Genomic DNA, 13013 nt, shown 5'->3' on the forward strand with positions numbered 1-13013 from the left:
TCAGTTGAAAGCCCAAGGCCTTGGGAGTTTGGGTTTGATGAAAGGTGGGAAGGGTCTCAGCTCAGGTCTATGCTGGCTTCAGGATGGCCCAGATGGTGCCAGCGCTCTCCAGAGGTCCACTCTCCTGCTGGGATAGACAGTTTACATTCTGTACTGACACACTTTTACCCTCTGGGCTTTGGGCCCATGAGTTGGGAGTGGCTTGTTTAGCTAACCATTGACCCTACAGCCCCCCTTTTTTTCTATTCCAAGAGTCTCTTCAGGGGTGGCCAAGTAGCCCTCCATATCTGCATTCCCTGCCCAAGTTCTTACAATGTCCAGCCTTACCATACCTTTGATGGGGTAGCATATGCCTGGAGGCCTCCTGCCTTCTCTTTCTGAGAGTATAGCTGGATAATGCCCCAGTCTGCCATATGCAGGGGTCTAAGAAGGCCAAGAGTTGCTTAGATCCAGGCAGTTCTCTTAGAACAAAGCCTGGGCTCTTTAAGCCTGACTGTTTTCAGACAGAAGCACCATGGGGCTGAAATGCCCCTGCACCTGCCTAGCTGTTCCCTGCCTTGGCAGGTCCCCAGGACCGGGGAGCTAGAAAAGGCCTGAGATCTTGTTGGTGGCCCAGGAAGAATGGGGAAGAAATGAAGCAGTTTGGGCTGTGGGAGACGCGGGACAGACGGCTCTCTGGGAGGCTGAGCAGAACCTGGGTTGGCTTCCTCACTAAAGAGTCAGTTTCCTAGTGAATGGTTCTCCCTGGAGAGGCTCTTAGCCGACTTAGTCTACTTCAGGTGGCCACTCCCACCCCACAATTAGCCACTTCACCTTTCGGTTCAGTCTGACTTGTTCAGAACCCCTTAGGGCCTGCCTGGAATCCTGGGTCGAGATTGTCCTGCAGGTTAAATTATATATCCCCACCCCCAAATTCCTAAATTGCTCTGTTATCAGCCCAGAACAACTGTCCCCCTTGAGCTTCTCTTCCTATGCCAGACTTCAGCAATCAGTATTTTAGTGACAGTCTTGATCCCTGTAAATAACCGCCCTCCCCTGCCCGCCCCATCTTCACTAGCCCACTCAGTGATGGGTAAAAGGACTATTTATTCAAACCCCAGACCCACCACAACCCTGTGCTTAGACCCAGCTCATAAGAGTCAGGTATATTGAGTGAGTCTCGGTGGGGTTTTCAGGCTAACGAGGAGCAATCTCCTGCAGGGGCTGGAGACTCCTCCAAATGTGTCACGGCCCCTTTAAAAAAAACTGGGTAGGATTTTTTCCCCCAACCCTATGTCTATATTAGGTGACGCTGAACTGCCTGTCGCTCCTGTCATCGAGGCCCCTGGCCCAATGGCAGGCTGAGTCCCCCTGCTCGGTCCTGCTCCCGCCTCTTCTGCCCCTGGTGCTCCGCGCTACCTGCTGCCCCGCCACATCCAGGGTAGAGAGGCGGATGCGCGGGCGGGCGGCGGGCACCATGCGGGGAGGCTGTCCCCGAGGGTGGGCAGCGCCACTCTCTGCCGCCCACCTGGCGCTGTGAGACCGGGGCCGCCACCATGTTCCCCAGCCCTGCGCTCACACCCACGCCCTTCTCAGTCAAAGACATCCTGAACCTGGAGCAGCAGCAGCGCAGCCTGGCCGCTGGAGACCTGTCTGCGCGCCTCGAGGCCACCCTGGCGCCTGCCTCCTGCATGCTGGCCGCCTTCAAGCCCGAGGCCTACTCCGGGCCCGAGACCGCAGCGCCCGGCCTGGCGGAGCTCCGCTCGGAGCTGGGCCCCGCGCCTTCGCCCCCAAAGTGCGCGCCTGCCTTCCCAGCCGCCCCCACTTTTTATCCTCGTGCCTATGGCGACCCTGACCCGGCCAAGGACCCTCGAGTGGATAAGAAAGGTAGGAGAACCCAAGCCCTTCTCCTCTGAACTGGCTTCCATGACCAACCCTCTGAGCCAAGAAACCCAGGCCAGGCAAGAGCGCATCTGGGCTAAAGGCTGGGCGCAGGGAGTCTGGAGTTGTAAGACTCCAAGTTGTTCAGTATATTCTCGCCCCGCAGCCAATCGGAAGTTTAGAGGAAACGCCAAAAATCCGGGGAAAAAAGAGAGAGAGGGAGACTTACTTAAAAAGAGTGTTTTTGGCCTACAGAACCTCAGTAGGTTGGGGCCTGGCTCTTGAATCTGTTACCAAGTTAAGCTATCTAACAATTTGCAATAGAACAATTATTCGCATCGGAGGGTCAAAACTCTCTTTTGGACTTCTGGTTATTTTGAGACAGTGAGAACTGTTAAACAGAAAGTTTAGCCCGCAGGTCCTGGGCCTTGCTAGCCCACCCTGCCTTCCCGGGCCTTTTCTTCTTTGTGTGGGAAAAGATAAGTCTGGGAACAGGGCCGTGGTTTTGAGATGCAATTTGGCTTTGTTTTTCCAGCACAATTTCCAGGCAGGGCCAGGCAGAAATTCTTTTCTGGGAAATCTTAGAAAATATGGAACGAACAAAGACGCCGGGGAGCAGAGAAGGCTTCCAAAGGTGACTGTTTTAGAATTGGGGAAGTGTCTGGCCTGCTCCCAGAAGGCAGATGCACGGGGGGAGACCCAGGCGCAGCTCTGGGTCTATCTGGGCAAAAGCCAGTGGAACCCAAAGGCTTCCTTGAGCTAGGAAAGCATTCGTAGATTTCTCCAAGAGCAGAGAGAAGGCCCAGGAACATCCAAGGAGGACTAGAATTGATTGCTACCGACTGACTCAGATCCTGAGGGCCTCTGTAGAGGCCCCTGTCTCAGTCAGCAGCCACGGTTACTGGGAGGTCGGGAAATCCACAAACTCCAGCTGGCAGCCCCACTGGGGAACTCCAAACTCACACCTTTGGGCCTTCTAGATCTTTAGTCGTTTGGTTAAAGACAAACTGGGAGTCAAACCGAAGTATCCCTGACATAATTCAACCCCACCAGCATCGTTATGATTTTATTTTCTTTGCATCCAGAAAAGCTAAATCTCAAACTTCCATTAGAAGACGGGGGGGGGGGGGGGGGGACGGCAATATTTCTCTTGTTTCGTTTTGTCCTATTCTTAGGCTTTCCTTTTGCACTTGTTTCCTGCACTTGTTTTCGGTTTGTCCATGTCCTTAGGCTTTCCTCAGATGCGCAACTGCGCCAATATTGAACCGTTAGAACCCCGTGCACTCGGCAGTGGAGCCGAAACCGAGCTGGGAACCCCACGCATTACCGGGTGGCATGCCCACGTGGGCCCTGAGCTCCTGGGCTGGCCGCTCTAACCAACTATCTTTCTGCCTACCCTTCCCTTCAGAGCTGTGCGCGCTGCAGAAGGCGGTGGAGCTGGACAAGGCGGAGACTGACGGCGCCGAGCGACCACGCGCGCGGCGGCGGCGGAAGCCACGCGTGCTCTTCTCGCAGGCGCAGGTCTATGAGCTGGAGCGGCGCTTCAAGCAACAGCGGTACCTGTCCGCGCCCGAGCGCGACCAACTGGCCAGCGTACTGAAACTCACGTCCACACAGGTCAAGATCTGGTTCCAGAACCGGCGCTACAAGTGCAAGCGACAGCGGCAGGACCAGACTTTGGAGCTGCTGGGGCCGCCGCCGCCGTCCGCGCGCAGGATCGCGGTGCCGGTGCTGGTGCGCGACGGGAAGCCCTGCCTCGGGGACTCGGCGGCCTACGCGCCCGCCTACGGCGTAGGTCTCAACGCCTACGGCTACAACGCCTACCCCTACCCCGGCTACGGCGGCGCGGCCTGCAGTCCCGGCTACAGCTGCGCAGCCTACCCCGCCGCGCCCCCCGCGGCGCAGCCCGCCCCCACCGCCAATGGCAACTTCGTGAACTTCGGCGTTGGGGACTTGAACGCCGTGCAGAGTCCCGGGATGCCGCAGGGCAATTCGGGCGTGTCTACGCTGCACGGCATCCGAGCCTGGTAGGGAAGGCGCCCGGGACTGACTCCCACCGGTAGAAGGGCGATGACACTGGGGAAGAAGGGCTCCCACTATGACCTGTCCCTCGGATTTCACAAGCACCCTCGTGCTGGCCTGGAAACTTTCTACGCTCCATCCCTTTTGTTCCCCGTTGCGTTGACGCAGCCTGGCGTTTTGGCCCCGGAGTGCCCTTTCAGGGTCACCGGCACCCCCAAGGTTTCCACACTGGGATCCGGAGCCGGGTGTGCCGGCCTAGAATCCCGGAGCCTGGGCCGGGCGCCCGGGCCCTGGCTGCCTTGCCGCCGCCCACCCACCCGTATTTATGTTTTTACCTGTTGCTGTAAGAAAAAAGAACCCTCTTCCCATTAAAGTGAGTGCGCTGACGCTGCTTGCGTGCTTCTTTTAGGATTTGTGAGCACATGCCTCCATGTCTCAGACTGGACGAATTCATAGAACCTCCACCGATGAGCACTAACGCACCCAGCGCCCCTCTCTAGGCATTTTCTGAGGTCGTCTCGTATTTTCCAAGGGGCAGCCTGTCCTGTTTTCAAGGTTAGCTGTGGTTACAAGATGCTTTATGACTTGCCAGTGAGCAAATTAGGTCAGCTTCTTCGCCTTTCAGAGAGAGAGGGCTCCTGAGCAAGAGCCCAACCTCAACTCCTTAAACCCTAATTACGACCAGCACTGTGCTGCTGCTGGCCTTCGAGGGGAGAGCAGCATGGTAAGTCACCTGACTTAATGCCACAGCCCGTTCAGCAGATCCAAGAGGCAAGGACCCTTGTCCAGGTTCCTCTTGACTCTGCTCCTCATGGAATTCCCTGGGGTCCCCTGCCAGTCTCAAGAGCTGCCCAGCAAAACTGAGCACAGAAGGTGAACCCAAGCCGGGTAGGAGGTGGCTGTGAGAGTTCGTGATTTCAGGGGGGAGACCCTAAAACCTGATCAGCACCTTCCCTCACTATGCTCCTAATTTTACTGTCGTTAACACAACCGCGATTGACCAATGTGTAACATGCTCTGCTGATTTCTACAGAAGAGGAAACGGGTTTGGTGAAATAATGTGGAAGCTGACAACTGTGGGGTTTGTCCACTAAGCTCAGCTTTTTGTTGTTTCTTTGTTTTTGTTTTTTTATTTTTTATTTTTCTTTGAGACATGGTTTCTCTGTGGAACAGTCCTGGCTGTCTTGGAACTCTTTTTGTAGACCAGGTTGGCCTGGAACTCACTAAGATCCACCTGCCTCTGCCTCCCAAGTGCTGGGATTAAAGGCGTGCGCCACCCCCGCCCACGCAGTACACCTCAACTTTTTCAACTTTTTGTACCAGAGCTCAGACTTTAGCTTCTCTATCCCTAGCACCGAGGGCCAGATAATTAACCTCACCTTCCAAGTCAGGATGAGGTCCCGGCTTTGTCCTCTCTCTGCTCTGGAGCGGTGACTTTTCAGTAAAGGCCAGGCCCAGCACCCCTCTGTACACAGCCTCAACACTGCGTGGGTAGTTTGGACTGGAGCTCTGCAGTGAGCTTGATGCCCGGCCTAGTGAGGTTGGGTCAGGAGTCAGCACTTTGCGGCAGTGGAAACCAAGCAGCTTGCCCTCACCTCTCAACCCCACAGTGGAGGAGATGATGGCTGTGCTGCCTGCTAGGGTCCTAGAGAATGAATGTAAAGATGCAGCTGCATACAAACAGTTGCCCATGGCAGGGTTCTGGGTTGGCTGTGCTGAAGAGAAGGGTACACTAAGTGGGTGCCCTCTCCCATACCTGAGACAGGTCAGCACTGCCTGGAGATAGGTGGATATATTCAGCTTAGCTGCTAGTATTCCATTTCCAACCTGCTAGGCCACTGCTTGGCCCCAGGACAGCTGTGGATCCCACCAACACAAAACTGTAAATTGATTTAACCCCATGATTATTTTTCTTTTTTTTTTCTTTTTTTTTTTTTTTTTTTTTTTGGTTTTACGAGACAGGGTTTCTCTGTATTGTTTTGGAGGCTGTTGGTCCAGCCCGGCCTCGAACTCACAGAGATCCGCCTGCCTCTGACTCCCGAGTGCTGGGATTAAAGGCTTGCACCACCACTGCCCGGCTGTTTTTCTATTCTTTATGTAACTCATCAGTGAAGTTATCAAGTGGGAACTCTGTAGATGACCACCTCCTGTCACAATGTCAAAAGGCTGGACACACCTGCTAGTGCAGACACCACATGTGCTTTCGGGGTCTCTGCTACCGTGTGCAAGGCAGTGTGGTTCCATCTCTAAGAGGGATGCACTGAGGCTCCTACCAGCTCAGGAAGGGCAGTATTCTACCATTGATCAGCCCGGGGCCTAATGCACAGTTTAATTCACAGCCTGGAAACTCCTTCGGAAACCGCATTCTCACTTTTATAAAGATTAAGTTTTACCTCTCTGGGTCCTATAGAACCTCCTCAGTGTCTTTTATCTTACATTTGTGTGCCATAACATTGAAACAAGATTTCTTCACTTCACACTATATGTCACCCCTGCTCTCCCCACTCCCCCACCCCCAGTGCCAGGGACAGCACCCAGAGCCTAGGCAAGCACCGTGCTGCTGAGTCACACCCCAGAAAGTTCTTCTTGGTGTCTCCTCCCTTGCAGCTCTCTCTCAGAGACCTGCAAAATGATACCTGTTTATTTGCTTGTATCTTTTTGGAGACAGGGTGTGTAGCCCTGGCTATCCTGGAACTCCTCCACAAACCAGCCGGTCTCAAACTCAGAGATCCACCTGCTTGCGGGGATTAAAGGAAGACATATGCCACCACTACCAGCTCAAGAGAGCTGTGGCTAGGTGACACCAACCAATAAAAGAGTTGTCCAAAACCAGACCCTGGGGTGGGAGTGCTGGGGAGAAAGCTTTCTAGAAGTTTTGCAACTTAATCCATTTTCATTTTCATCAGTGGTCAAGGTTGAAGCCTTTCTAAAAGAGAAACTGCAAATGGCCTGGGCCCCTGACTTGAAGGCTGGGGGCTGTTAGCTAGTTAAGATACAGCTGGATGCTTCCTGAGGCTCATAAGCCTAGCACAAGAGAATCCCAGGCCTCACCAGCAGACTTCTTATTCTTATTGACCAGCAACAGTTTTCTGAGCCCCGTGGAGAGGCACTGTCAGGGTTTTCCGTCCCAGGGTCAAGGCACTCCTGGGTCAGGAGTGTGCTAACCTAACGTATGGTACAGCATTTACCCAGTCTCCTCTCCCGCATTCAAGTAGGTGTTAGTTGCTTTGTTTTTAAATTGTTATAAAAACATCGTGTGCAGTGTAAGAAAATTTAACCAGGATGGAAAACATGGGGAGCAGGAGGAGCCTGTGAAGAGACAGAGCTCAGACGTGGGGAGGCGCAGGCATGGCATCGGTCTTGTGCCAGCGGAGAACAGAGGGATAGTTTCATTTATTTAAAACAAAACAAACCATTCAAACAGACCACACACAGTTTCAAAACAATCTGAGAAAAACAGTGGCAGCAGAGGAGGTGAGCTCCCGGAACTGGACTCCTGCAGGTGAAGCCAGGCCTGGCTCCCGTGCGGCACCAGTCCCGAGGTTTCGCAGATTGGAACACCCTGTCTTAATTAGAATGGCCCCACCTTTTGGTTTTTCGAGACAGGGTTTCTCTGAGGCTTTGGAGGCTGTCCTGGAACTCACTCTGTAGACCAGGCTGGCCTCAAACTCACAGAGGTCCATCGGCCTGCCTCTGCCTCCCAAGTGCTAGGATCAAAGGCGTGTGCCACCACTGCCCAGCTAGGCCCCACCTTCTTTAACAACATTATCATTATTGTTGTTTTGTGTGTGTATTTGTATGTGATGTTGTTTGAGTGCGGCCCGGATGTTTTGCTTAATTGCTCCAGAAGCTGACACCGGGTTGTATATCTGGAAACAGTATTTAGACAAAGCCAGGGGTTCATCAGCTCCAGACCCAAGAAGCACCCACATGTGACTTGAGGTCTACAAGAATGCACCCTTCTCTGTTTTCTGAAATATTTCTCCTCAAACTCTCCTCACCTCACCCCACCCCCACCCCCCTATGCCACGGAGACAGTAGCCCCATGATCCCATGTCTTGTAGAGTGGGGTTCCTGGAGAAAGGAACCTGTGACCTAATGTCAGTCACAGAGGTGACCATTAGCCCTCTTGGTAGTTCCAGGGAAACAGGTGGAAGTCATCTCGCCCCCTCCCACAGAGGAGCAGGAACTTGCCCAAGGGCTCACAGCTAGAGCTTGGCTCCAAATCCCAGCAACCCAGCTCCAGGGCTCATGAGTCTGGCACCTGTTCTTGTGCTGCTCAGGGCTGGCAAAGAGCAAACACCAAAAAGGCCTATTAGTCAGTTAAGCAACACGGTGATGAGATTAGCTCCCGCTTGGTGGGAAATTCCCTCAAGGGCTCCTACAAACCTGCAAACATCTCAGGGGGAGGGTGTGGTACTTAGGCTCTGGAATTGCTGGATTGGCAGTCTCCATCTTGCTCCCTTCTGCTGCTTTTCAGGGGAAGAGTTTGCCCCCAGACTGTTGTGAGCTGTCAAGAGACCTCACAAGGTGGTAACCCAGAGCCAGCACAATGCCTCCCCTCCCCCACCTCCCTTTACCGCCCCCCCAAGCCTAGTCCTTGTTCCCTCCCCTCACTTCCTCCAGTACAGGCTGGGGGTGGGGTGGCAGTGCTAACTGCTGACCCTGCACATCTCTGTCGCCATCTTCCAAGGAGGAAATTGACACCCAGACTAGACAAGCTAAAGACATCATCTACCTAAGGCCACTCAGGTTTGAATCCAGAAGGTTCCAGGAGAACCAACTCCCTAGGCACTCAGCAGCAGTCCTCAAACATTCCTGAAGACACACCACTGCCCTGGAGTGTCTACCTGCTCAGCTTACAGTGGATCCCTAGGCCAGGCTAAGGCTGTGTGGATGACTAGGTGCCCTGGCGGTGGACTCCAGCTCTTGACCTGGAAAATCTAGAGTCAGATTTCTAGGCCCTGCTCCTTGGTGACACTGTATTCTTTGTGACTCAGGGCAGAGACACAGTCTGGTAGCCCTCAGGACCCTAGGGAATACACACACACACACACACACACACAGAGAGAGAGAGAGAGAGAGAGAGAGAGAGAGAGAGAGAGAGAGAGAGAGAGAGAATGGAAGGAACTCAGAAGACAAAGCTCTCCCTGTGCTCTGTGCACCCACCTTCTGCATCAGAGACATTATCTCTGCCTAGATTCCACTCTGCATGGCACCCTTCAGGAAGAGAAGAAGGGAGACCCAGGCCACGGGGGCTCACTGAGTTGGTGTTCCAGTGTCACTCTTCGTGGCTTTATTGTACAGCGGAAGGAAAAGCAAGGCTCTAAGAGACCCTTACATTCAGGAAGTAGCTAAGGGGAGGGTTGACACGACAAGCCCTCTGCTTCCTGGCTCACCATCCAGCCTCCAGCTAGGCCTGACTGAACTCCAACTTGGTGAGAACCACACACCTAGCGCTGATTGGCTCTGCAGCTCCTCCTGTTAGGGGTTTCTATGCCAACATTGAGGCATGGGAGTGTGGGGGGGGTTGGGGGTGAGGGAGTTCTCATTGCTAGGGAGGCTCTTAGAAACACAGCCTCACATGGGAAACATGGCTCCTGTGACCTTACTGTAGACCTCTCCTTGCAACTCAAGAGTTTGGGGTTGGGTGATTAAGAGCACTTGTTCTTGCACAGGACCCAGGTTCAGTTCCCAGCACCCACATTCGGGTTCACAGACCCCTGTAACTCGGTTCCAGTAGATGATGCTCTCATCTGGCCTCCTCGGGCACTACAAGTACTGCATACAGATGGTGCATGCTCCCAATTACACAAAACAAAAATAAAATAAATAGTTTGTTTTTTTTAAAAGAAGAGTTTCCCGTTTTCTCCCAAATCCACCATGGCAAGTGTCACCTTATCTGTCCTCACTGGTGACTAAGTGACTCCTTCCACCATCCAGTTTCCTAACTGACTAGTGCCTACAAAAGCCTCTGGGGAGACTTGAGGTTTTTTGTTTTTGCTTTTGTTTTTTTTTTTTTTAAAGATTTTATTTATTATGTATACAGTGTTCTACCTGTATGTTTGCCTGCACACCAGAAGAGGGCACCAGATCTCATTATGGATGGTTGTCAGCCACCATGTGGTTGCTGGGAACTGAACTCACAACCTCTGGAAGGGCAGCCAATGCTCTTAATCTCTGAGCCATCTCTCCAGCCCAAGACTTGAGGTTTGTAATACATGAAAGCTTGGTGCTTTATGATGCCCCTGAATGGCTCATGAATCCCCTGTAATCCCAAAGTGCTCATGACACCAGCATGCTCTGTAACTTCAGAAGTTTAGGAACAAGAGTGGAGGCTAAACCAATGGCTCAGTGGTTAGAGCACTTGCTGCTATTGCAGATGACCTGGGTTTGGCTCTCAGCACCCACATGGAGGCTCACAACCATTTGTAACCCCAGTTCCAGTGAATATTATGCCCTCTTCCAGCCTCTGGAGGCGCTGAACTCATGTGTTACACAAACATGCAGGTAAAACACTTGGACACATAAAATAAAAGAAAGGAGAGACTTAAATTTTAGGAAAATTCAAAGGAAATATACCAGTTTAAGATGAGCCAAAATTGTACCAGGCTTTTTCCTTTGGGCCATTAGCCAGCTCCCAAATCATGACATGGAGACTTCTTATTAGTTACGAATGCTCAGCCCTGCTTAGGCTCATTTCTGGCTAGCTCTTTTAACAACCTGTTTCTCTTTATCTACGTTTGCCTCAGCCTTTTTACCTTTTCTTACTTTCTTACTGTCTCTATGACTAGCTGGCTAGTGGCTGCCTGGCTTCTGACCCTGGGTGTCTACCTGTTCACTCCTCTCTTCTCTCATTCTTTCTTTTTCTCAAGCCTAGATACCGCATCCTACTTAGTCTCTCTGCCCGCCAGCACTGCCTAGCCTTTCTCTGCCTAGCTATTGGCCATTCAGCAAGCAAGATGAAACAAACGCAACACATCTTTACTTAATTAAACACTTTTTTTGTTTTTCCAGACAGGGTTTCTCTGTGGCTTTGGAGGCTGTCCTGGAACTAGTTCTTGTAGACCAGACTGGTCTCAAACTCACAGAGATCCACCTGCCTCTGCCTCCCGAGTGCTGGGATTAAAGGCATGCGCCACCACCGCCCGGCCAGTTAAACACATTTTTACACAGATTAAAGTAATATTCCATAGCATAAACAAATGTAATACACTTTGTCTGTTTAAACAAATATTCCACAACTGAAGATATTAATAAGTGAGGTGGGGAGACCTTTCCCTATGTCGAGGAAGCAGGTAATGTCACAGTGTGATGCCAGGGCAGACAGGAAAACAGTGCACAGAATCAGAATCCGAGACAGGTGTGTGTTTTTGAAGGTCAGTGGGGAAATCGTGGACGTTCTATAAATAATTCTCATATCCAAGAACTAACCCAGCCAAGCCCGGCCCCACTAAGCCTCTGAGAATGGGGACTTCAGAATCACATGGCTCTGAGTTTCCATAAGACACAGCCCAAATGAAATCAAGCCCCTACTTCACACCACTCACAAACCACATCCGGGCTGGTTAAATAAAATATGTGCAAAATAAGCCGACTCAACACTTAAAGATGATATTGGAATATGTTCTCACGGTCCTGGAGTAGGGGAAGAGCACAAATGTGAGAGGAAAAGACTAACTACAGCATTTAACCCGGCACTCCCTAAGACACACCCACAGAGTGGGAGAAGACAAGAAGAATTGGAGAAGAGCTTGGCCATATACATACATACATACATACATACATACATACATACATACATACAACATAAGTACATACACACACACATACATACATACATATATACATATTACCCAGAACTCCCTAAGACACCACCCACAGAGTGGGAGAAGACAAGAAGAGTTGGAGAAGAGCTTGGCCACATACATACATTCATACATACATACAACATAAGTACTACACACACATACATGCATACATACATACATATATAATAAAACAAAAAACAGAATTAACACCCAGAATACACAGTAAAATCCGGTAACTCCTCCCTGTCATTGGACTCTCGTCATTGACTTCCTTGACATTAGCCCCATGAGCCTGGCACATTCTACTGTAGGACCTTTGTCCCAGCGGTCCTCTTACTGGGAATGCCCTTTCCTACATAGCTCCCTGCTGAATGTCTCCCGGTTATTTTATTTAAGAGAGGGTCTTTCTATTATGTAGCTCTGGCTGTCCTGGAACTCACTCCGAGACTAGGCTGTCATTGAACTCACTATCTGCCTGCCTCAGCCTCCCAAGTGCTGGGATTAAGGGCGTGTGCTTCCATGCCTGGCCTTATGGGTATTCCATTTAAAATAGTAACGTATACACAGTTCTGGTGGCCTCTGTCTGCATACACTTAGCATGGCGAAGTCGCAGGTTTCGAGAGCCAGAGAGGGAGAGAATGAGGCTGCCTCTCTTACAAGACCGTTGCCTAGCTAGGTAGACACCCTGGAGAAACTCTTGCCAGTGTGTGCCAGAAGACCCCGCTAGCTGCAGGTGTTTGTTTGGAGCAAGCACTGGTCTGTCAGCACGAACGGCCCTGCAAGACCACTCAACTGTAAAACTGAAACCCAGGGATATGTAGGGTTGGAATTTGGAAATGGGTGAGGACTGAGAAGACATGGCTGTCCCCAAGAACACATACAAAGCAGCTCTCACTTTGCATGTTGACTTTGGGACAGGGGGATTGTTGTGGTGTCTGGCTCCTCTCTGGACCCACAGTGTTGCCCAGCAGGTGCTGTGTTTGCTGGATGGGTGACTAGAGAAAGGAGGAACCCTTCAGGGGCAACCCTGGGCAAGTCTCCCGCTGGGAGGTGTGGCACTTGTCATCCCTGTTTCCTTAGTATCTGATGCTAAATCATGAGCTCTGAGGAACAAAGACAGAGTGAACATGCTCACCTCACAGAGCTGGACAAAGGGAAGAGTTTTTTTTATATTAAAAAGTTCAATCTATTTATTTATTAGGTTTTTTTGAGACAGTGTTTCTCTGTATTGTTTTGGAGGTTGTTCTGGAACTTGCTCTGTAGATCAGGCTGGCCTCAAACTCACAGAGATCCACCTGCCTCTGCCTCCCAAGTGCTGGG

The 13013-nt window shown here is 51.5% G+C and overlaps 1 protein-coding gene across 1 annotated transcript; it reads left to right on the forward strand.

The window, feature by feature from the left end:
* Positions 1 to 1463: 1463 nt before the first annotated feature.
* Nkx2-5 (NK2 homeobox 5) lies at positions 1464 to 4268 on the forward strand. The gene is made up of 2 exons (XM_005087005.4): positions 1464 to 1866; positions 3269 to 4268. Exons 1-2 carry the CDS (start codon positions 1536 to 1538, stop codon positions 3889 to 3891), a joined length of 954 nt encoding a protein of 317 aa, XP_005087062.1. The 5' UTR covers positions 1464 to 1535; the 3' UTR covers positions 3892 to 4268.
* Positions 4269 to 13013: the final 8745 nt, after the last annotated feature.

This window comes from Mesocricetus auratus, unplaced genomic scaffold (genome assembly GCF_017639785.1).
Source record: "Mesocricetus auratus isolate SY011 unplaced genomic scaffold, BCM_Maur_2.0 Super-Scaffold_100007, whole genome shotgun sequence".
Taxonomy (NCBI): domain Eukaryota; kingdom Metazoa; phylum Chordata; class Mammalia; order Rodentia; family Cricetidae; genus Mesocricetus; species Mesocricetus auratus.